Raw genomic sequence first — 20661 nt, forward strand, 5'->3', positions numbered from 1 at the left:
ATCGGTATACTTTTTGCGGTGAGTGGTAACATGATTGCAATTCTCTCAGCCTCCCCATTTTACGATTGCATAGTAAGTCTGTAATCCCGTAGTACGTATATCTGTACACTTAAGCTAATCGCGGCGTTACGGTTTATCATTACCGTTATATCTCCCGCCCTATTTAGAAGCCTGTGTAGTCGTCTGCAATTTAGATGGCGCGGTCCCGTAGACGAAAGTCCCCATTGAGAAGGGCCTAATAGTCTCATGCAAAGCTCGTAGCACTGAATGCCTGACAGTTGGCTTCAGGACTTGGGTCATTTGTTACACTTTGGACCTGAAATATACGTCACACGTCCTATCTCCACCGAGAGACTACGTAAATACAGTTCGAATATGGACCGATTACGGCATTGCGCCACTATGGATATTACGACAGGTATAGGCATCTAAAGACTTAATATTCCGTGCCGTTCGCTGTCGCCATGGGCCAACTGCACAGGTGCTGGGGACAAGGTGAGATTTCCAATTGCAATGATTGAGAGTCTGCCCATATTCTCCCGAATTCGGTATCGGCACCATGACCAGTGCTCTCAGCATCAATGGGCAACATTCCTCGATTAGCTTTTTCCCTCACAATATCCGTCATACAAGTAACTGACCATATCCACAATATCCGGGCTGCCCAATAACAGCCTTCGCCGGCACTGCGAAGCTCGAGCGTGAATGGAGGTAGACGTAGCGCACTAAAATTTATACTCTCGGAATTCGTCCTATCGCTGACGAAACCTACCGCTCCTACTTGCAACTCCGCGCAGTACAATTTTCTGACCTCATCGATCAATTCAGTAGTGTGCGCGTTCTTCAATTGCGAAAACATTTCAGGAAACAACTTTACGATTCCAAGTTCAGTCAACATGGTTCAAGTCGCGTTCTTCGGACTGGGAAATATGGGTCAGGTATTGCATGCAATTGCGATTACGTCATTGTCTTGTTGGTCCTAGTGATTGGATTTATCCGATTCTGAGTTTCTTGAAAAGTGCTCTGAATCAAGGGCCAATTGAGACATGGCATAATGTACTGAGCTAATGTGCGACAGGCTATGGCCAACAACTTGGCCACGAAAGGAAATCTTGACTCCCCACTCATCATTTGGAATCGGTCAACCAAGAAATCTGAGGAGTTTGCCGAGGGAAAGAATATTACTGTCGCTCCCTCGATCGAAGACGCTGTCGCCAAGTCGGATATTATTTTCTCTTGCCTTAGCAACGACGAAGCCATCACTAGTGTGTACAATGTCGCCCTTAAAGTCCCAGGGGGTGTGAAAGGCAAAGTCTTCTCCGAGTGCAGCACAATTCACCCCGACACGACCCGTGAGCTCGAGCAAGTTACCAAGGCAGCTGGTGCCGAGTTCGTTGCATCCCCTGTGTTTGGTGCTCCCGCCGCGGCCGCGGCTGGTGCTCTTGTCTTCGTTACAGCTGGGTCAAAGACCGGTCTTGAGAAGATTCAGCCATATCTCGTCGGTGTTATGGGACGTCTAGTTATCGATCTCTCGGATGATCCTGATGTTGGCAAGGCGCTGATTCTCAAGGTCGCTGGAAACACCATTATTCTTGGTATGGTCGAGGCTCTGAGTGAGGGTCATGTCCTTGCTGAGAAGTCTGGTTTAGGGACTGAGAACTTCGAAAAGTTCATTGCTGCTTTGTTTGGCCAGTCACCTTATCTTGCTTACAGCAAACGATTGACCACAGGTGACTATGTCCGAGAGCAGCCTCTCTTCGCCGTTGATCTCGCTGCTAAAGACGCCAGGTCCGTATTGCTTTCCCATGTCGCTGCTTAATTTCATTATACATACAAGATTGTTACTTGTTTTTATATACACATCTGAATGCTAATGATCTTAGACACGCGCTCAATCTCGCCAAGTCCTCTGGAACTGCGCTCCCTGTCACCGAAATTGCAGCCAAGCATCTTGCACAAGTTAAAGAAGAGATGGGTGAGAAGGGCGACATTGCCTCGATTTATGGTGTCCTGCGAGCAGCCGCTGGTCTGCCATTTATTGAACAAAAGTAAGCAACATTGGATAGAATTTATAAGCGCATGGTCCCTGTCGGTAGTATGTTATGGCAAGCCGCTACCATAATAAATTCGTTTTGAACAACTTGGCCTTTTCATCCAAATGCGTCTTTCATTAGTAGCTAATAGATCTGCCTGCGCGCTGAATCCGCAGATTGAAATTGTCGTCCGCCATGTTCATAATTCAAAAGCGGCCGCGGCGCGTAGCACACGGGAAGCATTCGGCGGCCCGCACTTCCTTACTATAGACTACGGGATCGTAGTTAAATCTTTTCGTCCTCGTCCTTTGTGACTCTATCCGGGGTTCCTTTGCGAGATGCTCGAACTGCAGCCGCAGCAGCAGCAGCCCTGATTTGCACTTCGTGTGCGCTCTCAGTTTGTGACAACACCTTATGATAGATCGTCGACAACCCCTTTCGCTTGTCCTTTTTCTCCATTTCTGTAGCACTGATTAGTACATGGCTGAGACGGTTCAGGAAAAGTTCGCATACCGTCCCTTTCCTCTTCTTTTTTCTTCAACTCTTCGATCTCCGCTTTCTGTTTCTTATACGCAGCAGACTCAAAGACTTGCGTACCAGCAAAATCGTCTCCCTCTTCTTCACGCTCTCTCTTATTTAATCGATCCCGCGCCATCAAACGGTCCTGCGTACGTACTTTCAAAGACTCTTGCAAACTCTCAATATACTTCGACCTGCGCTCTTTGTTTTCCTCGCCGTCACCGGTTAGTTCCGCACGAGCAGATTTCTCGGCTGCTTTCATTGTATCATACACATCGTCATACGCGTATATCGATGCATCCTCAGCTCCATACGTTGTCGCTTCCTGCGCATTCCGCATCGATTGCGCGACTATATCGGCGTTGGTCCGATTCCGCACTGATTCACTCGTCTGATTTCGAGACGGCAGTTTCAGACGGCGGTCTGGCTCTGACGGCTTAAAATCGTTATTGTCATCATTATCTTCGTCGTCGTCTTCTAGAGGATCGTAGCCGAAGATTGAGCGTTTCGGTTCTGGTTTGGCCGTGCTTGATGTGGCGGTCGATTTTCTTTCGGTTGTTTTCTTTTGTATCTTCAACCCACCAAATGTTGGCGTCGACATTGTAAATTATTAAAGTAAACGTCAAGTGCTAGTCTTTAAGTCGTATGCAAGTGCAGCTTGCGATGGATATCTCATCTGCATATCACTGGACGGTTTCAGTATGGGGTGGCACTCAGTAAGGTTTTACAAGCTCATCGTTCAAAATCACCACCCACCATTTGCAGACGCGTGAACGACGATGAGCCTCCTGATTTTCGACCACCGCAATTGCATCCGTTTCCAAGCCATGCCAAATAACGTGCAACAAAGACTTCCAGCTATTCTAATTCCGAATTAATTCTTGTTTGCGCAACGAGAATCCTGAACCGTGTAAGGGTCTTTCCTCACAAGCACATTCTCGGGCCGCATCTCCTCTATTTGCTAAGACACATTCGCAAAGTCATACGCCCTTCCTATCCTGGTTTTGTCGAAATAGGAATAACGAGGAAGCGGTAGAATCCGTTCGTACATGCCAGGTTCAGTCCCAACAATCCCCGGCGACAGGGCGCCGCCTCAATACGCGGAAGGTCTCCGGCTTGAGGTTGCGCGTTTGTTGAAGCGGCAGAGTACCTCGTTTCCCGGCGCACAGCCCGTTTCCTTCTTGAAAAAGCACATTACTGAAAATCTAGAAAGAGAAGAGTACGTAGGGTTGTTTCTTGTTTCTGAGTCCGACGTTTTAAGCGACTGACATATGCGATAGTTATTTTGTCTGCGAGAAATCAGATGGCATACGATGTTTGATGTATTTTACGACAGTAAATGGCGCAGAGGCAACATACATTATTGACCGGAAAAACGATTATTATTATATCCAGGGCCTTCACTTCCCTCTGCAAGACGACGTTCAAAAATTTCATACCGACTGTTTGGTTGACGGAGAATTGATCATCGACGACCTCGGCAATGGGCAAGAACTCATGAAATTCTTAGTTTTCGATTCGTTGGTCATTGATGGCAAATTACTGACGGAGCGAACTCTGGATAAACGGCTAGGGTATTTCAGGGAACTAGTATACAAACCATACGAGGCTCTGTGCAAACAGTTCCCAGAAGAAGTGCAATATTTCCCGTTCTTGATCGAGTTCAAGAACATGCAAGTGGCGTACGCATTACCGCAGCTCTGGAATGAAATCATTCCGAACCTTAAGCATGGCACCGACGGTCTCATTTTCACATCGCGACTGATGCCGTACGTTTTCGGTACAGACGAGAAAATATTGAAGTGGAAGCCGGCGGACGAAAATTCGATCGATTTTAGACTAACCCTCCATTTTCCGATTGTTACGGACGAGGAAGATCAGACTGAATCATACATAGACTATGACGCGCAGCCGACAACTATTTTGTCGGTCTATTGTGGGGACAAGACATACAAGCCATACGGAGAGTTGTATTTAACTCCTGAGGAGTGGGAGAAATTAAAAGCGCTAAACGAACCACTGGATGAACGGATAGTTGAGTGTGTGCTGGACATGGAACGGAATGCTTGGAGGTATCTGCGGTTTAGGGACGACAAGCCCACACCGAATCATATATCAATCGTGGAGAAGATTGTCATGTCGGTGAAAGATGGAGTCACGAAGCAGGAATTGTTAGACGCGCACTTGAGGATTCGCGAATCTTGGAAGCGGAGGAACCGACAGGAGGAAGATGCCAGACGTGCGAGAGAACGGGAACGAGAGCGGCGAAATACGGATGACAGTGCTGGGGTTGGATCGTATCGAGCAGGCGAAAAACGAAAGCTTGGCGTTGAAAATTAGAGGGCTCGAGTGTATTGAATAGCTTTGTGCGGTAGCACTTCTTGTACGATATTTGGATCAACAGATTTTGATTTACCCGGTGAACCTTGATTGGTCAATACTAATCAATTACTGCTAACTGTTTAGCGAGTATATACGTAGTAATGCCCTAATACTGTTTAATGCTTCCATTTTTCCCTGCAAAGTAGATCCCATCCGATGGACTCCGATTTTTAACACCGATGACCGTGCTGTCGCCAAATCCGGCAACGTAATACGATACTTTATGATTCTCAAATACGACCGGTGTGCCAGTCTGAGTCGCAAATGCAAATGAATTGGCAGTAGACGCACCTATACCCACTACCGGCGACGGCAGGTTTATGGTCTCTAATGGGACAGTAATCGACCTGAGATCCCATATCTCGGAGTTCTTTCCCCGAGCGACAAAGATCCGATCGTCGACGACATCGATATTCGAAATCTCACTATCAACGCTCTTTGTCGGTATCGACGCCAGCACGTTCTTGGTCGACAGGCCATATATCGCGATATCACCGTTGTCGTATCCAATTGTTACTAACTTATCATCCGTCTCGAACTCTAAGGGTGACGATGGAGCTGCTGATATGCCGTCATGCCGCTTCGAAACGGCCATCGTTGTAGGTTCTACTGGGATGCCAAGCGGATTTGTGAAGGAATGGATTAGACTGCCGCTTCCGCACTCCCTAAATGTACCCATGAGAACTAAAGTCCCGAAAGGCTGAATCAACAACGCTTACCATAGCTTGACGGTGCCATCTTTAGAAGCCGCTGTAATCACTGTCAGCACATCACAGCCAGACAGAACGGGCCCATTAACATACATAAAAAATTGCGACCTCGGCCGATCATTGCTAGATCAGTTACGGCTCGCTTATGACCAAGAAACGTCCTAGGATTTGACCCATCTGCTGTGCTCCATAGTTTGATCTGCATGTCTCCACTGGCGCTCAGAACGACCTGGCCAGATGGAAAAAAGAGGACTTTGGTGATGTACGTCAAGTGCCCATCCAAAGACCTTGTAATCGCACCGCCGTCTGCAATTGAACTCAACGATACCTCCCCATTTGGGCCACCAACGACATAGAGTTCTCCTTGGGGTGAGATGTCAAACGTTTCTATTCGTTTCGCTGCTCGCGTTTTTAGCACACTCCTCACAATCAAGGGTCCACGGCAACCGTATTCAGGACTTACTACTATGCGCGGATATCTGGGATTTGGGAGACTTGATAAGGACATTTGAGACATTTAGCTCCGGGCAAGAAGCAGTTAGTGTAAGCTGTAATCGCGATTAGCAACAGATCAATTGCTGGCAAGCGGCGAGCGAACCTACTTTGCGATTTCCAACTTGGACATCAAAGCCGCCATGACCTCGCAAGACGACTTCTGATCCGGAACGGTAGACGTCTACTGTTCCATGGACTGACTTGTCGCTGACAAAGCAGGATATGTAGAAGCTATCCTTTTGGATTTTCCCTGACTGGACGTCCGCTAAGACATCGAGATATGTCGGCTGTATTGAGAACAGGGGGACAGTGGTCGATAGTGGGGACATTGTGGTTGTTCGGAAGAGGCACGAAGGTAGGGGGACCAGGTCCGTATTCTTCGTAAAAGATAACAACAGTAGGGGACGAAACGTGGAATTGTAGCGTGCGAGCGACAACCGCAGGTTGGTTACTGGTGAAGCACCCTTTGAAGGTCAGGGGTAACAAGTCGTCATATTTTAGTCACACACATTTCCGGGACCCGGCGAGCCGTTAAGCGAGGTTGTCCGACCCTCACACGAGCCCTAGCAATATTACTCTCCGCCACTCAGGCATTGCTGTCTGGGTGCAATACTGCACGTATTGTCATTTCTGTCGCCGGGCTATTATATTTAATTATTTTATAGTACGCAAAGCTGGTACGTGTGGGAATAGCGGGCATTCATTGCCAGGGTCTCGTTCCAACCAGTTCAGCTCAGTTGTCAACAATCCTCCTTGGGCCGTCTTGTACTACTCGCACTTGCAGTATTTATTTCTGATTGCTATGTACATCTCAAAATCCTGCGAAACGTCCGAGCACCCACAATAATCTGTCCGGCCGTCATATGTGTGCAACACTTCCCTATATGTGTCTTCCCTATATACAATCATTTCCATCATGGCACCTCCTGTCGCCTACATCATTCGTGCACTCTGTGCTAAACTGGCAGTGCCTCTGTAGGAAATCAACTCTTCGATTCAGACTGCACGCGAGCGAGGTATCTCCGCGAGATAATGTTCCACGCCTGGATGTACTTCTCCGAACACTGATCTAAGCATGCCTTTTTAAGTCCCGTTAGCTTACCGAATCCGATGATAATGCTAAGAACAATATGTGAATACCGTATCGACAGCTGACAGGGACGATCCGGGAGTCAGAATGCACTTTTCGTAGCAATTATTCGAAATTTTCTAATGATGCGAGTAAGTATCAAAGTCGTCATAGTAATTCTGTTGGGAAGATCATGTTCCTTGCCAACGTTCCATCTATATAAAGCACGACATACGCTAATAAGTTCAGTTGCGTTTGTGAGCGCAATTTCCTGTAAGATCTGGGCTTGCAGGTTTTCCTTTATCGAATTCGCACTAGTAGAATCTCCCGAGCTAGTACCGGCTGTAGCATCCTTCTTATCTGCGCCACCGAACAGAGAAAACGCCATTGTCAATTATGTGCGTGTAAGTGATTTATCGTAAATTACCCACGGGACATTTATAAGTATGGCAAGCCCTCGGGGAAGTTGAAAAGCATGGCCGAGACAATCCGCTTTCCACGTTTGCGGCCGTAAGTGCCCAAAGGCTAGGGCTTGTCAGTTGTGGCAGAAATATGACGAACACAAGTGATTTAAATTTGTTGCGGGACATGCAGGAGGAGAATGAATTATTCGTCAGTCAGAGTTTGTAAGATAACTGATAATACAGGTGTAATGGTTTCGATTTTCTAGGGTGGAGAGTTTTGTGAGTGATGCATCGGACGACTGGTCATCGATCGGAGTGATGAGCACACCGAGCAGATAGGCGCATTATCTAACCGCCAGCTAAAGATAATGCCACAAATCATGCAAAATGTAATGGCATATTGATACGGCAATCGCTTAATAACTGAATGTGTAGATTTGCAGCTAATAGTAAGGTCATCAAGAATGATGCAAAGCGACAACATCGGATAAGGGTTTTACTTCGTCTCGAATATTGCTCCGGGAGAATTTGATGAAACAGAAAGACATAAGTTTTTGTAATAATACGGCGCATTTCGCTCTATTGTATGTTGTACAGCCAACGGGCGATATGCAACAGTGGAGCAGTGGCAAAATGAAAGTTTGTGCAAGTTTAGTGGGAAGGGCAAAACGCTTAGGCGTGATGGTTCGATTCAGCAAATCACAGTGAACTATCGGCCAACGATCAGGTTGGCGTCCTTCGTTAGCACCCAATTTCGCGAACAACATCTGGAGAGTTCGCTTCAGCCTGCCGGTTTGGGTTTAGGAGCAGCGTAGGATTTTATGTGATGGATAGTATTATACCCAAGTGGCGACACTACCTGTTGAGATAACCCGATTTTCACAATGCAGAAATTCCAATATTTGGCGACGTGCGAGCCAAATTCTGCCAATGCTGTCTGCTACTTACCTATTCTTGGTAAGTCAGATTTCGAGACATAGTGGCATATGGATATCTATTCAGGACGGGCTAGATATTTCTGAGAGGCAAAGCTACATATCCTGTTCCGTAGATCAAAGTGATCAGACCATTCATCAAATTCATAAATTTCTTGCAATTCCGGCCAATCAGTTGAATGGACAGACGAAAAACTTTCTACTACTATCGGTGTATAATTATTACGTCTATTATCACAAAGCGGCGAGTGGAGCTGTCCCTGGGAAATCCATAATGCATGCACCAGAGTGACTGCAAAGATAGAATAGTTAGAGATAAAGTGCGGGGCGAGAACAGGCGAGTCGGAAGCTTGACTATCCGTCGACAGCTGAGGCTGTTGTTCAGCTGAGGCAGCTAATGCAGGCACTGAGGCTCTGCCGCCTGCACTGACTCCGCTTGCAAAATTGATTCACTTTCGCAGTTCGCTCCACCTGAAGTAATGCTCGCATCTCCATGAAAACGGAGATTCCCGCTGGCTAGACGGCGTGTACGGCCAGGAAAGGCCAGGAAAATGCCTGGACTCGCCATTGCTGGTGGATCAGGTTCGTGAACCGACACGTCCAGGGACGGTTCCTGTTCAGGAGCGATGGCGAAGTCCCGCTCCATCGAACGGCCCAAGTATACTGAGAGCGTTGCATTTAGCGCCGTAACTCCCAGTTACTCCAAGCTCGCTTGCCGCGTGGCTTAAGCCTGACCCGTTGAGGCTGAGCAAGCGGGTCTGATACTCGGTTGGCAAATTCGACTCTTTCGCCTTCTGGGTCTCAAACCCGCGCCCTTGAAGCTGAACGGGTCTTCCGGCACAGTTCCGCACCACGGCACTTGGCCCCATCAGATCCTACGTTTGGATGAATTCTACGTTAAACGCCCCTTTTGAGCATAGCAATTCTCCTCGTGCTTGTTACTATTCCCCCTTACTATCGGTCGATCATCAGTAGTTGCTCTGACTGCTACGCCTTTTCCAGCTTCTTCTGCTTCTTTGTGCGCGTGTCGCTCCACTTCTACGACTGCCGGCATATCTTAAATGTTTGCTCAGCTTCATTAATATAGTCCAACCTGACATTTGTCGGCCCGTCACTCCTTTTGTCTGCTTTTCATACTGGCTTCCGTAAACGGCCGTCCTATCCTTAATTGTTCTTTGCCTTATTCGTGTTTCCAACTATTCGCCATTCCTTTACCGCTTCGTCGTCGCTTTAGTCCTACTCGGCTCACTAACCCCAAGTCTTTCGTTCAGTCTGGCATCGCAGCTTCCTAGATCGTCAGATTTCTGCTCATTGCGATCATCCTAATTACTATACGCACTACAATATATTGCCCTAGTACTGAAAATGGATGTGAAATTGGAACCAGAAGGATCCGTACGCGATCCTTCCAGCCCGACAGGTAGGCTTCCTCCTTCTCGCAGGATCCATGGTATTGCCGCTGACAGCTCACTAGTCGACGCGATGTTTGATGAATTTACCACGCAAACCGACGACTCAATGCTAGACGACTTCGCAACCCTTTCACCATCTTCGTCAAATGGCGATATGGATGCCGCTGCTACACCTAGCGGTGCTCCCTCTACCGGATCTTTATCTGACTCCAACAACACTTCGACTTCGAATGTGGCTACAACTACTCCCCCTACGTCGCAACCTTCGCTCTCACGGCGTGGATCGTCTCGAAAGTCTACCATGACTCAGCAGCAGAAAAACAATAAACGCCAGCGTGCCACTACCGAGCAACTTGCAATTCTTGAGACTGAGTTCTCCATTAATCCTGCACCAAACGGCAAGACGCGGTTGCGGATTGCAGACCAAATCAATATGACAGAACGATCAGTCCAAATTTGGTTCCAAAATAGGTATGCGCTCGCTGTGTAATCTAATAGCAGCAAAATGCAGCCAAATACCTCACATACTGACTCTAATGCAGGCGCGCAAAAATTAAATTATTGGCTAAGAAATCCATCGAGACTGGAGGAGATACCGATTTGATTCCCGATTCAATGAAACATTACCTTGCAGTACAGTCAACTGGTCCAGGCTCGAGCTCGTCCAGCGCGTATTTCGCTCGCGCATTTGGATTGACCAGCGCAAAGTCCGCCTTGGGACGCTCGGCCAGTTTTAGTGGCATGGCAGATAGCTCTTTCATTCTTTCTGGTTCGGGAGGAATGATTCTCGCACCATCGGAAGTTCCACCAAGTGCACCTGCGAAAACCTTAGTCAACAGATTTACTTGTCGTTCTCTTAGTATTGGAACTTGGAGACGAGTTGGATGCACAGCTATGGATCTTGTGATTTTCTATTCTCCTTCGCAAAGTAGATTCACGTATTACATCAACAACGATTCAATCGGTTTTAAGATTGAGTATCCATTTTCCTATGTGAAGCAGATCTATGTCGAGGGCCATGCGCAGACACACAAAGATATTAAGTCCGAGTCGAAAGAACTTGGAAGTGAAAACACATATTCCGAGGAGCATAAAGGTCCGGAAATGGGTGATATCGTCGTCGTTTTAGCACGGCCACCCCAATTTTTCATGGAGTCTTCTAGTTTGAATGGCGGATGGTTTGATACAGAAGATTTCACTGAGGACCAGCAAGCTTCGAAAGTCATGGAACACCGGTTGACTGGACCGCTGAAAGTCCTTGAGCAACAATTGGCTGAGCTCTTGTGCTTGAAGATGGATACGACGAGGAATAATAGGACAGTTCGGAGTAACAGCAGCGGTAGCACTGGCAGCAACACAACGTCAAGTAGCTCGAAACTTATCAATGCGTCGTCGTTTACTACCTCCGCACCGGTTTCGCCATTGGTTGCAAATGCTCCAACTTCGGTGCCAACTTCAGTTGCTGCGCTAGCTGCTGGAGGCTATGCTGACGAATCGTTTGGGTTCCCGCCGCGGGGCAACCCATCTCACATGACTCATAGACGGACGAGAAGTCGGTCCGTTCCGGTGGCTATTGACTTCTCGTACCTCGGACCTTCGTTGACGCCTGGGTTCTCTTTCCATCCTGGTGCCCAGCAGCATGCTCTTTCGGCTTTAGCGCATCCGACGCCATCTCCACCAGGCGTGCCTAGTACGCAGATCCCCGTGTCACTGCCGGTATCGATGGCCGTATCCGCACCAGTCGCGACACCTACCCCTGCCGTACCGTCGAATATGATGGGCTTGCAGCCAGATCTACCGCAAACGGCTTCATCGACTCCGACGCCCGCACACGATGTCTCGTTACGCATTGACACGACCGCTCCCCAATATTTGGACGTGTATCCTTACCCGATGTCTGCTGCGTCCGACACAGCCGCTAGCGGGTTTCATGGTCCCGCTGTACTTGGTACGCCACTAATTCAGGCCCCAATGGGAGGTGTTCCGGCTACAAGCGTTCCACAGACGCCTAGCTCGACAAGTTTGACCGGCGACATGGTTAATTTGAATCCGTACACCATGACGAATATGTGGGTCGATCGGTCCAATGCTGTGTATCAGACATCCCAAGGATATGATATGGATATGACAGGTGTTTTTGGTGGTACTGCCTCGGCCACTGGCGGTGGGCAGGATGTTGTGATGCCCGATAATGGTGGAGCGGATATGTTCCAGACGAACTTTGTCAAACCCAATTTTATCGATGCCCCAATGGAAGGGGTCTCGGTCGCCGAGCCTCAAATACAGACCGACGACGAGTTGGTAGAGTTTGGTACTTTAGGTATAAGTGGTGGTCCACCTGGACCACCATGAACTTGCTGGGCGAGCCTTGTTCGTTTCTTTTAGAGGCGTTTGTTCCTCCTTTTCTCTCGTTCTTAATTATCAGGCGAAAAGTTTATGATCTGTGATATAATTAGTGTCAGGTTTGGAATTTGACGGAGTGGTTTCCGCGTCTGGGATGTGTTGGGATACATATGCTATTCAACATGATTGTGCTATATATGGGTTATTTCTGTATTATTTATGATTGAATGTTTGATTTCTGTTGTCGTTTTAGTGCTAGGTATACGAATATGGCGTGATGGAATGGATATTATGGGTTGATTCTGTTATACTTGCGCTATGATTCTGACGTGTATATATGACCATGTATGTAGAAATGATTTATAGTTATTGTTCGTGTATATGTATTGATATATTCTTCTGTCTATCTATCTTACATTGTGTACAAGTTTACGATGGCCGTACACTTTTATATCCGGCGTCCTCAACCTTCCTTAGCCACGCTTGTTCTAATCGCATAGGCAACGTATTCATGGGCACCACCCCTTTCTCTACCCACACTCCCCACGCCCCCATCCGGTTCGCCATCGCTATATCAGTCAATATCCGATCCCCGACCACCGCAATCTGACTGGCCCTTTCGACCCCGGCACTGGGCGACTTGAGGAAGAATCCCATGATCTCGTCAATGCATTCCGGATCCGGCTTCTTCGCACGATGCCGCAGTACACGTACGCCCGTTTCCCGCTCCAGCGTGTCCGCCAGCTTGAATTCGGGGTCCATGGATCTCGTGCCCGCAGTGTTACTGACGATTAAGATCTTGTCACCTGGGTATGCTTCTCTGAGGCGTTTGAAGTGGTCTTTGTAGGCCGGGTAGATTACGGACGAGTCTGGCGCGGCAAAGCAGTTGTCTTTGTCGAGCACGAGAGCGCGAATGTCGGGACGGATGCCACCTGTACTTAGGGCGTTGGAGAGTGGGATCGGTAGGTCTGCAAAAGTTGGGATCCGCAGGGCTGGGATGAGATGTTGTGGTTGGGTGAGGAGATAGAAAACGTGCATAGTTGCTGAGAAGTTGAACGACGACATTTTGGATTTGATTTATTTTCAGTCGTCCCTGAATAGTTTGCGGACCTAGTTCGCTTTGGGGCCTCGAACGTGCGGCGCGGTAGTTGAATAGAAACAAAGTACGGTCGTGGCATGTTAGACGCTAAATATCACAGTTTTGTGGGGCTCCGGGTAAATATCAAAGACATTCCTGTCTTGTTCCATCACACCTATAGCACGAGAAGGTTAGGGTTATCCAATTTACCCGTCAGGAATGCACACTTACTTGTATTAGACGGCCGACCAGACATACAAAGTTAGCAAGAAATACAACAAAAATGTCTGGTGGTTACGCCCTGCCATGGGTCACAAGTAACAACGGCCAGCTCCAAGAAACTGGCCTCTCATATGTATGTATATATTCATATACATATACATAGACAAATAACAGGAATATAATGGTGATAGAGAAAATTCTAACACCGTTCCTTATCCCCTGTGCCCACAGTCGAGTACGCGTCCCCGGAACTGGTAGTGTCCAAGTGGCTTGGATCTCGCCATCCTTGGTTAGCCTTGCTCCAGGGCGAATGAGCGCACTCGAATTAGAGAGGATCTCAGTCCGTCAGGACTCCCCTCATGCCCCCAGATGAGAACGTATTGCCGGACCAGTTGTGCTACCGCGGCTTGGATCTCACCGTATTGGTCAGCTGGATCCAGGCTGCTCTCGCCCACATTCGAGTACGCGTCCCCGAACTGGTAGTGACCAAGTGGCTTGGATCTCGCCATCCTTGGACTGACCTTGTTCGAGGCGAATCAGCATATCGAATTAAAGAGGAGTCTGTCAGGACTCCTCTTATCCCCCGTGCCCATACTTTATCCCCCGCCCACAGTCGAGTACGCATCGCCCGAACTGGCGAGCGAATCAGCGTACTCGGATTAAGTCAACGACTCTCCAACGAGTACGGGAGAGGACAAACTGCTAGAACCGGCAGTGTACCAAATGGCTTGCCTCTGGCCACTCAGACTCACCCCGGGTTCCATGCTGTCCTCTTGCCCACACTTGAGAACACTGTCGGTCTACATTAATGTTAGCCAAATGACCAGGTTGTAGGAATTCTGAAGTAATACTCGCTTGCGATCGAAGAGCATCTCAGCCAGTTACAGGCTCCCCTCTTGGCTGTCTGCAGACTGTGTCGCTTGCCAGGCGACTTAGTATGTTCCCCGTAAGACGATGACGAGGAAGGGGGCCAGCAGCAGCGGGGAAAGACGGCCATATTTACAACCAAGCGAGAAGCACAGAACCTGCCGCCACGACCATCCGATCTGTGCGACTCCAGACTCTTGGCAAGCGACGTCAGCATTCGAATTAATTAATCAATTAATTAATTAATTTGTTGTCTACGGCGCGAATCCACGTCCGAGCGCGATCGTGTTACACTGAATTGGAGTACAGAGACGTCTTGCAGCCGGCAGTGTCGGATTCCTGATCCGCAATGACGCGAACAACCACTCATTATTGGCAAATCCCTCTAGAGAATCTGAAAAAGCGTTGTCTCCAGGATTCCATATCAGCTGGGCCACTGTGGACGTTTAGTGTTTCGCGAATTGTGGATGAGACAGGGACGCGTTGTTGACGCGTCGCGGAAACGTGCGACGGACGCGTCGGCGAGCGCGCAACAAGCATCCGATCTGTGTAACGCCAGAGTCTTGGCAAGACAGTCATCGCGTCGAATGTGAAATATTAATTAATTGCATGAATGGCCGAGCCGACGTGAACTAAATAATTAAACAACATCACGAGGAACTGGCAGCCCCGATAAATTAATTACTGGTCGACAGCGATCAAACACTGACGGTTCCGCCCATTGCCGGTCTCAGAGAACTGCGCAACTGGCAGGCCATGCTGGTCTATACACTCCACACCGAAGTCCTCTTCTGTATTATTACACGAAGAACACGACGCGTGTTTGCGGCGCGTTCGAGCGTGTTAGATTTGCATCCTGTTCCGGACTCACAGCTTGAGCCGCACTCGCGATTCGAATAAACAAATCACTCAATTCTCAGCGCGCGTAAATGAGACAACAAGACTGAACGTGGCAATAATGCTACCAATTAAACTGAGTCATTATAAAATGAGCGTAACGGTTGTAGATGCATGAAATTTAATTATTCAAATCAGACACATGTATGTAACTTTTTATGTCGTAAAAATCCAAAGTGATGAGATACACTAATGGTGCCATATGGGCTGATAATATGGTAGCTCAACTCTTATCCCTCTAGAGAATCTGAAAAAGCGCTGTCTTCAGGATTCCATATCAGCTGGGCCACTGTGGACGTTTAGTGTAGCTCTGGATAATTTATTGGACGCGATTCGCTTCTGTCCCTGAGGCACAAGAATCAAGGGTGTTGTACCACTTTTGCATGCCCGTTTCGTCAAAATCCGACGAAGTGCCGCTGTCCGCCCCCAGAGTTAGGGGACGACGTCCTACATGTCCACCGAACTTTGGTGGCTTGTTACGCTGCATAACCCTAACCTTCTCGATGGCTCTTCCATCACGGTCAAATGCTGTCAGAACCACTCACAAGGGTATCTACAAATGGCAGCGTGAAGGGTTGCTCAATCTATCCCTAGTCGACTCAATACGGTTACTAATAAGATGATCGCTAATTAATGAACACCTCGCACATTTGCCGGCATCATCACCAGAAGCGCGCAGGAAGTTCCTCACGCGACCGGTGGACATCTGCATCAGCCGAAGGGATGTCTCCGTTTGGTAGAAGGCAATTAGTGGGCAGGTCAAAGATTGGTGCGAACAGAGAATTAATTCGTTCCGAATACAATACCAATGCTTGACGCGAGGTCGACCTTGGGACTGAAGTGTGATGTTAAGGCGCAATCGTTACCTGGGGTTGAGGAATGTCCTGAGGTACGCGGAACAATTGCGGCATGATGATTATCTTGGTAGCTACATGTTTGAAGTTGAAGATTATGCATGATGAGCATCTTACATTTCGCAAGCCAAAGAAGAAGACGAGTTGCAGCTAAGAAAGGTGCCAGAAGTGTTGACAACGAGGACTCGCTCTGACGAACTTCAGATGCGACCGCCTAGCTCGAATGACATTCTTACAAGAAGGAGACTTGCGGAATGCTAGGATATTTCGAATACACAAGTGCTCTTGAGTTAGCGAAAGCACAAGGAACGTTAAATGACTGTATATCGATGCTATCAACTTAATGTCGCGACTAGATGGAGTTCAAAGACACGGCGGAAGGTTCGCCGCCCGAAGAGAGAGTCATGCGAGTCAGTCAGATTAATGTCATTGGCATACCTAGATTTCACTACAGATTACCAGTTCAAATCATTACACGCCCACGTCCAACACCGTATCACTGTCGATCTCATTTACCCATCTATCGATCGTCTCCCGCCCGTCCTGTGCCAAGGCCCTCTTTAGTCATCCTTTCCTGGCTCCTTCTTTTTCGGCGCAAGTGTAGCTTCACCTATGTCCTCATCCAAATCATCATCCTCTGACCATCGATCGTACTGATCATCCGGCGCCTCGAACATAGTCTCTCTCTCTGCCTCTTCACTCTCTTTCTGAACTTCCTTGCCTTTGCCGTTGCCGGTCCCCTTGCCTTCAACAATTTCAACTTGACCAGCACTACCCTCGCGCCCATCCTCAGCATACGGAGTCGGCCCTGCGTGAAGAGACCCAGCAAGACTATCCGCGTCGCCTTGCGCATCATACGGGTTCGCCCTTCTGCTGACAGGATCATACTGTCGTCCGGCGCCAATCCCTTCCTCCTCGTCCAATGATCCCGCCAAGCTCGCGATCTCGAACCCGTCGCCGTCATCCTGCGCCAACTCGTCCGACATCGCAAACCGTCTGTTATCTCGTGTCGGCCGCCACAAAAATGCGATGACGAGGAAATCAAAAAAGTACACAACGTTCAACCATCCGTCGAGCACAAACCACCGTGACCTCCAGTGACTAGGAATAAAATCTGGCGAGTTGCGGTCTGCGAAAATAAGGGAGTTGACGAAGAAGAATCCGAAGATAATAAGAATGCTGGCAAATAGAAGACGCCACAGACGGCGGTACATCAATGCTTTCACATTTTGTTTCCGTTCGGTAAGGTCACGGATCGTCGACGTCAAAGAAGACAAGATCCAGAGGTAGAAAGCCGTCATTGTTGCCGCAAGGGGAAGAATGACAAGTAATATCAGCGGGCCGGCTGAGTCGGGTGTAACAAGAAAGCTGGCAATCGCGTAGACAACACCAAAGACAAAATGTAATCCCGCGAGAATACGGCACTTTGTCATGGTAGATCCGAGTGATGGCTTCACGACTCCATATCCCATGCACACAATCAGCAGCAAAAAGAATGTGAAGGCGTTTCGGAATGCGTTCAAAATAGCAACGAAGACCATATAGAATCGCGAGAAAACTGTGTGACCCTTTGTGTTGACGACATCATAATATCCCCATACGATAACCATCTCGATGGCTAGGAAAGCAGCACACGCAGTAATATAGTTTTGAACCGCGAGGATGTCACTTCGATACTGTACGTAAAGAAACATCCAGAACGCAAGAACGACTGCATATGCAATAGCTAAGCCTCCGTAAAATGGCAATTTAGCAATTTGCGACGCAGGAAGCTTGCCAAATGCGTTTTGAAAATTCACGGTCCCGGCGTAGCCCTCATCAGCAGCTAAAGCATACGATCCGACACAATAAAATCCTGTCCTTCTGACGTCATAGGTGACCGACTGCGACTCATCGCCGTTCAATGTAAGCGCCTTTGTAAAAACAGAAGCAATGGAACCATTAGTTGAGCCTTGGAGGAGGAACTGACCGTAATTGTCCTCCGAGCAGTATTTGGAATCGATGGCAGCCTTGTCGCAAACGTAGACTTTGCCTCCATCTGCTTGGCCTGTATTGAGACCAATGTAATCTACATCTGTCCACTCAAAGATAACCAGGGAGACAACAGATGACTCGGTGCTGGTGGCTGTCGATGGCTTGCTTAAATCGACTGTGACAACGTTAGCGGTTGACAGATCTTGCCTGCCCAATTGATCCTCATCGCTCGTCCAGTAGCAATATACCTTTAATATATGGATCAATGCTGCCTCCCCAATCACGTCTACTGTACATTCCGGAACATTGTTGTCGCGAATCCGCTTCGTTAGCCTATTCATCCAGATCATTAAAGTCAGCTAGATTCCTTTCCCCTGACGGTCTTCGCCCATTCGACCAATAAAATCTACAACCACAACAGAAAAATTCCGGCTTACGATTTTGGCTTCATTGGCTGCTACTAACGCGGATGAAATTAATAAGAATGCGAACAATGTTCGTAATTGCAAGAGCGCTGCATGCTGGATACCGGGACGCATGAATTGATGCGTCGACGACGCCATGCTGATCTGATCAGACTGCAATTCGCAGCGCAAGATGATTCGATTTTGCAAGTGGATTACTTAGAACCGTGCTCCGGTAATGGAAATACTCAATGCCACTGTCAGGTTCCGGGTTACTTGATTGTCGTAGATCTAGGATGTCAAGCTCGCTTTGTGCATTCTGAACAAGGGTTGAGATGCTTGGCCGGGTATTCTGCAACGTGGAGAACGCCAACCGGGGGCTACGCAAGCCGACACACTATTTGGGAGTCAAAGCTTCAGAACATGTTAGTACCGCGCCCGCAAGGGTTCTGTAATCAGTACAAACTTGATAGGAAGGTTTTAACCCATTAGAATTGGCGCCTTAGGCCCTAGTCCTCTCTCGATCTGTTCAAATATCAAGGTAGGGAGGACTGACTGGCACGGTACTTTTGCGGGTCGATATTACAACATGATGCCATCTCGAGGTCGCTCTTCTCTCACACCATTCCGATCATTTTCACGGATTTGTGGGTCTTCCAAGCGATTCATCTCTACGGCTGTGCTCAGAGCGCTTCTGCCTTCCGACAAATACACCTATCTACTCGGGAAGACGTACTACCCACAAATCACAACCACGCAGATTACCCGCGACGTCAAGAAACTATGCCACAACCCAGATGCCAGTATCGAACAGCTCCGGTCTTGGTTTGGCAGCGGCAGGAACCTGGTCGCGTACCAACGCATTATCGAACGCGGACAGCTTGAAGATCGGTACAAGTCTTCCCCAGGAAATGTTAAGCAAGAAGAGGTTATCGAAGCCCATAAGACGATCTACCGTGCGTCATTGAAGCTTAACAATCAATTTGCATTGGGGCGGCTGTGTGTGCAGGACGTTATTGACCACGACCTCCAGCGGAAAGAACGTGCGATCAAATTGCTTGCGAAACTACGGGATACAAACCTACCTGCCGCGTATTTCATTATCGGAAACATGTACGCTAGCACGGGTAAGATCGGCGAGGCTATTGCAGAATTCTCAAAGTGTATTAGAGCTGCCAAGGCGCATGTGGATGCAGCTCCGAAGGTCGACAAAGAGTATTACGATTACGACCGAGAAATTGATTACAGTCACATGGTGAAGTGCCACTTCTTGCTGGGTATGATGCATGAATATGCTGGAGATCTGTGGAACGCAAGAGTGAGCTACCTCCAGGCATTGGATCTACAAGCCTTTTCCAAGGAGATGTTACCGGAGATGGAGATCGCGGCGTCGAATTTCCTGTCTGTTATGGCAGAATGGGAAGGGAGCACAGAAGCGACAGAGCACTACGCCTTGAAGAGTTCGATGCAGGCGAATATGTACGGTCTATTGTCTATGAGCCGATTTGCTCGACGGTATGATGAGAATCCGCTGTGGGAGCATAAATGGTTAGAGACGCAGCGAGTTCAGCAACTGATGGACATGCACTTAAAGGTCGCGGTGATGAGTCCTCATATGATTCCGGTGGCGACAATGGAGGATAAATCACGTTAACGATTCGGTGTGCACCCACAAGCCATGAAAGTAGAATTGTGTATGTAATACTGTCGCGATTTATAAAGTGATGATTAATCGCTCGAATTTGTGTTTATTCCATTTTTACAAACTATAGAATTTGTTGTATTATATAATCTGAACGTGATTACACAGCTGTTTCTGATGAAAATCGCCAATCAAGTCTAACCTTCTACCTTTCCATCTCCTTTCAATCTCCATCAACTGCCACGCCAGGTCAGCAGTTGTATCCTTAACATCGGAAAGTTAATCCAAAGAAGGTTTGTAGCCTTCGATGTATCAATTCCACCGATCTCGTTAGCGATCTTACATCAATCGGCTCTGGTCCCGCGGTAAATGCCTCTCTTCGTCTTGATACTTGCAGATCTCGAACACCTAGACTCTGCAT

The 20661-nt window shown here is 48.1% G+C and overlaps 10 protein-coding genes across 10 annotated transcripts; 4 read left to right on the forward strand and 6 right to left on the reverse strand.

The window, feature by feature from the left end:
- Positions 1 to 896: 896 nt before the first annotated feature.
- POJ06DRAFT_284919 (NAD binding domain of 6-phosphogluconate dehydrogenase-domain-containing protein) lies at positions 897 to 2396 on the forward strand (the record flags this gene model as incomplete). Its single annotated transcript, XM_056190183.1, has 3 exons — positions 897 to 938; positions 1079 to 1788; positions 1884 to 2396. The coding sequence occupies 3 exons, from the start codon at positions 897 to 899 to the stop codon at positions 2050 to 2052; spliced, it is 921 nt and encodes a 306-aa protein (XP_056047385.1). The 3' UTR covers positions 2053 to 2396.
- POJ06DRAFT_9659 (coiled-coil domain-containing protein 55-domain containing protein) lies at positions 2069 to 3258 on the reverse strand. The gene is made up of 2 exons (XM_056191824.1): positions 2547 to 3258; positions 2069 to 2494 (listed from the first exon to the last, which is right to left on the reverse strand). Exons 1-2 carry the CDS (start codon positions 3151 to 3153, stop codon positions 2319 to 2321), a joined length of 783 nt encoding a protein of 260 aa, XP_056047386.1. The 5' UTR covers positions 3154 to 3258; the 3' UTR covers positions 2069 to 2318.
- A 343-nt stretch (positions 3259 to 3601) lies between these two features.
- POJ06DRAFT_190730 (mRNA capping enzyme, catalytic domain-containing protein) lies at positions 3602 to 4892 on the forward strand (the record flags this gene model as incomplete). The annotated part of the gene is made up of 2 exons (XM_056184813.1): positions 3602 to 3771; positions 3833 to 4892. The coding sequence occupies 2 exons, from the start codon at positions 3602 to 3604 to the stop codon at positions 4890 to 4892; spliced, it is 1230 nt and encodes a 409-aa protein (XP_056047387.1).
- A 74-nt stretch (positions 4893 to 4966) lies between these two features.
- POJ06DRAFT_9671 (WD40-repeat-containing domain protein) lies at positions 4967 to 6583 on the reverse strand. The gene is made up of 5 exons (XM_056191826.1): positions 6247 to 6583; positions 6108 to 6192; positions 5738 to 6043; positions 5654 to 5684; positions 4967 to 5599 (listed from the first exon to the last, which is right to left on the reverse strand). Exons 1-5 carry the CDS (start codon positions 6466 to 6468, stop codon positions 5041 to 5043), a joined length of 1203 nt encoding a protein of 400 aa, XP_056047388.1. The 5' UTR covers positions 6469 to 6583; the 3' UTR covers positions 4967 to 5040.
- Positions 6584 to 6724: 141 nt separating this feature from the next.
- Positions 6725 to 7668, reverse strand: POJ06DRAFT_243182 (Tim10/DDP family zinc finger-domain-containing protein). The gene is made up of 3 exons (XM_056186323.1): positions 7444 to 7668; positions 7280 to 7348; positions 6725 to 7218 (listed from the first exon to the last, which is right to left on the reverse strand). Exons 1-3 carry the CDS (start codon positions 7594 to 7596, stop codon positions 7123 to 7125), a joined length of 318 nt encoding a protein of 105 aa, XP_056047389.1. The 5' UTR covers positions 7597 to 7668; the 3' UTR covers positions 6725 to 7122.
- A 1748-nt stretch (positions 7669 to 9416) lies between these two features.
- On the forward strand, positions 9417 to 12657 carry POJ06DRAFT_293654 (uncharacterized protein). The gene is made up of 3 exons (XM_056190442.1): positions 9417 to 9967; positions 10022 to 10430; positions 10502 to 12657. The coding sequence occupies exons 1-3, from the start codon at positions 9913 to 9915 to the stop codon at positions 12309 to 12311; spliced, it is 2274 nt and encodes a 757-aa protein (XP_056047390.1). The 5' UTR covers positions 9417 to 9912; the 3' UTR covers positions 12312 to 12657.
- On the reverse strand, positions 12658 to 13679 carry POJ06DRAFT_243185 (mitochondrial PGP phosphatase). Its single transcript, XM_056186324.1, has 2 exons — positions 13612 to 13679; positions 12658 to 13555 (listed from the first exon to the last, which is right to left on the reverse strand). Exon 2 carries the CDS (start codon positions 13365 to 13367, stop codon positions 12732 to 12734), a length of 636 nt encoding a protein of 211 aa, XP_056047391.1. The 5' UTR covers positions 13368 to 13555; positions 13612 to 13679; the 3' UTR covers positions 12658 to 12731.
- A 340-nt stretch (positions 13680 to 14019) lies between these two features.
- POJ06DRAFT_243195 (uncharacterized protein) lies at positions 14020 to 14781 on the reverse strand. The gene is made up of 3 exons (XM_056186325.1): positions 14711 to 14781; positions 14458 to 14651; positions 14020 to 14402 (listed from the first exon to the last, which is right to left on the reverse strand). The coding sequence occupies exons 2-3, from the start codon at positions 14597 to 14599 to the stop codon at positions 14305 to 14307; spliced, it is 240 nt and encodes a 79-aa protein (XP_056047392.1). The 5' UTR covers positions 14600 to 14651; positions 14711 to 14781; the 3' UTR covers positions 14020 to 14304.
- Positions 14782 to 16556: 1775 nt separating this feature from the next.
- POJ06DRAFT_9770 (lung seven transmembrane receptor-domain-containing protein) lies at positions 16557 to 18938 on the reverse strand. Its single transcript, XM_056191847.1, has 3 exons — positions 18632 to 18938; positions 18443 to 18527; positions 16557 to 18369 (listed from the first exon to the last, which is right to left on the reverse strand). The coding sequence occupies exons 1-3, from the start codon at positions 18755 to 18757 to the stop codon at positions 16781 to 16783; spliced, it is 1800 nt and encodes a 599-aa protein (XP_056047393.1). The 5' UTR covers positions 18758 to 18938; the 3' UTR covers positions 16557 to 16780.
- A 23-nt stretch (positions 18939 to 18961) lies between these two features.
- POJ06DRAFT_9797 (uncharacterized protein) lies at positions 18962 to 20464 on the forward strand. Its single transcript, XM_056191855.1, has 2 exons — positions 18962 to 19023; positions 19105 to 20464. The coding sequence occupies exon 2, from the start codon at positions 19188 to 19190 to the stop codon at positions 20250 to 20252; it is 1065 nt and encodes a 354-aa protein (XP_056047394.1). The 5' UTR covers positions 18962 to 19023; positions 19105 to 19187; the 3' UTR covers positions 20253 to 20464.
- Positions 20465 to 20661: the final 197 nt, after the last annotated feature.

Source organism: Lipomyces tetrasporus (assembly GCF_029532465.1).
Source record: "Lipomyces tetrasporus strain NRRL Y-64009 chromosome Unknown POJ06scaffold_1, whole genome shotgun sequence".
Taxonomy (NCBI): domain Eukaryota; kingdom Fungi; phylum Ascomycota; class Lipomycetes; order Lipomycetales; family Lipomycetaceae; genus Lipomyces; species Lipomyces tetrasporus.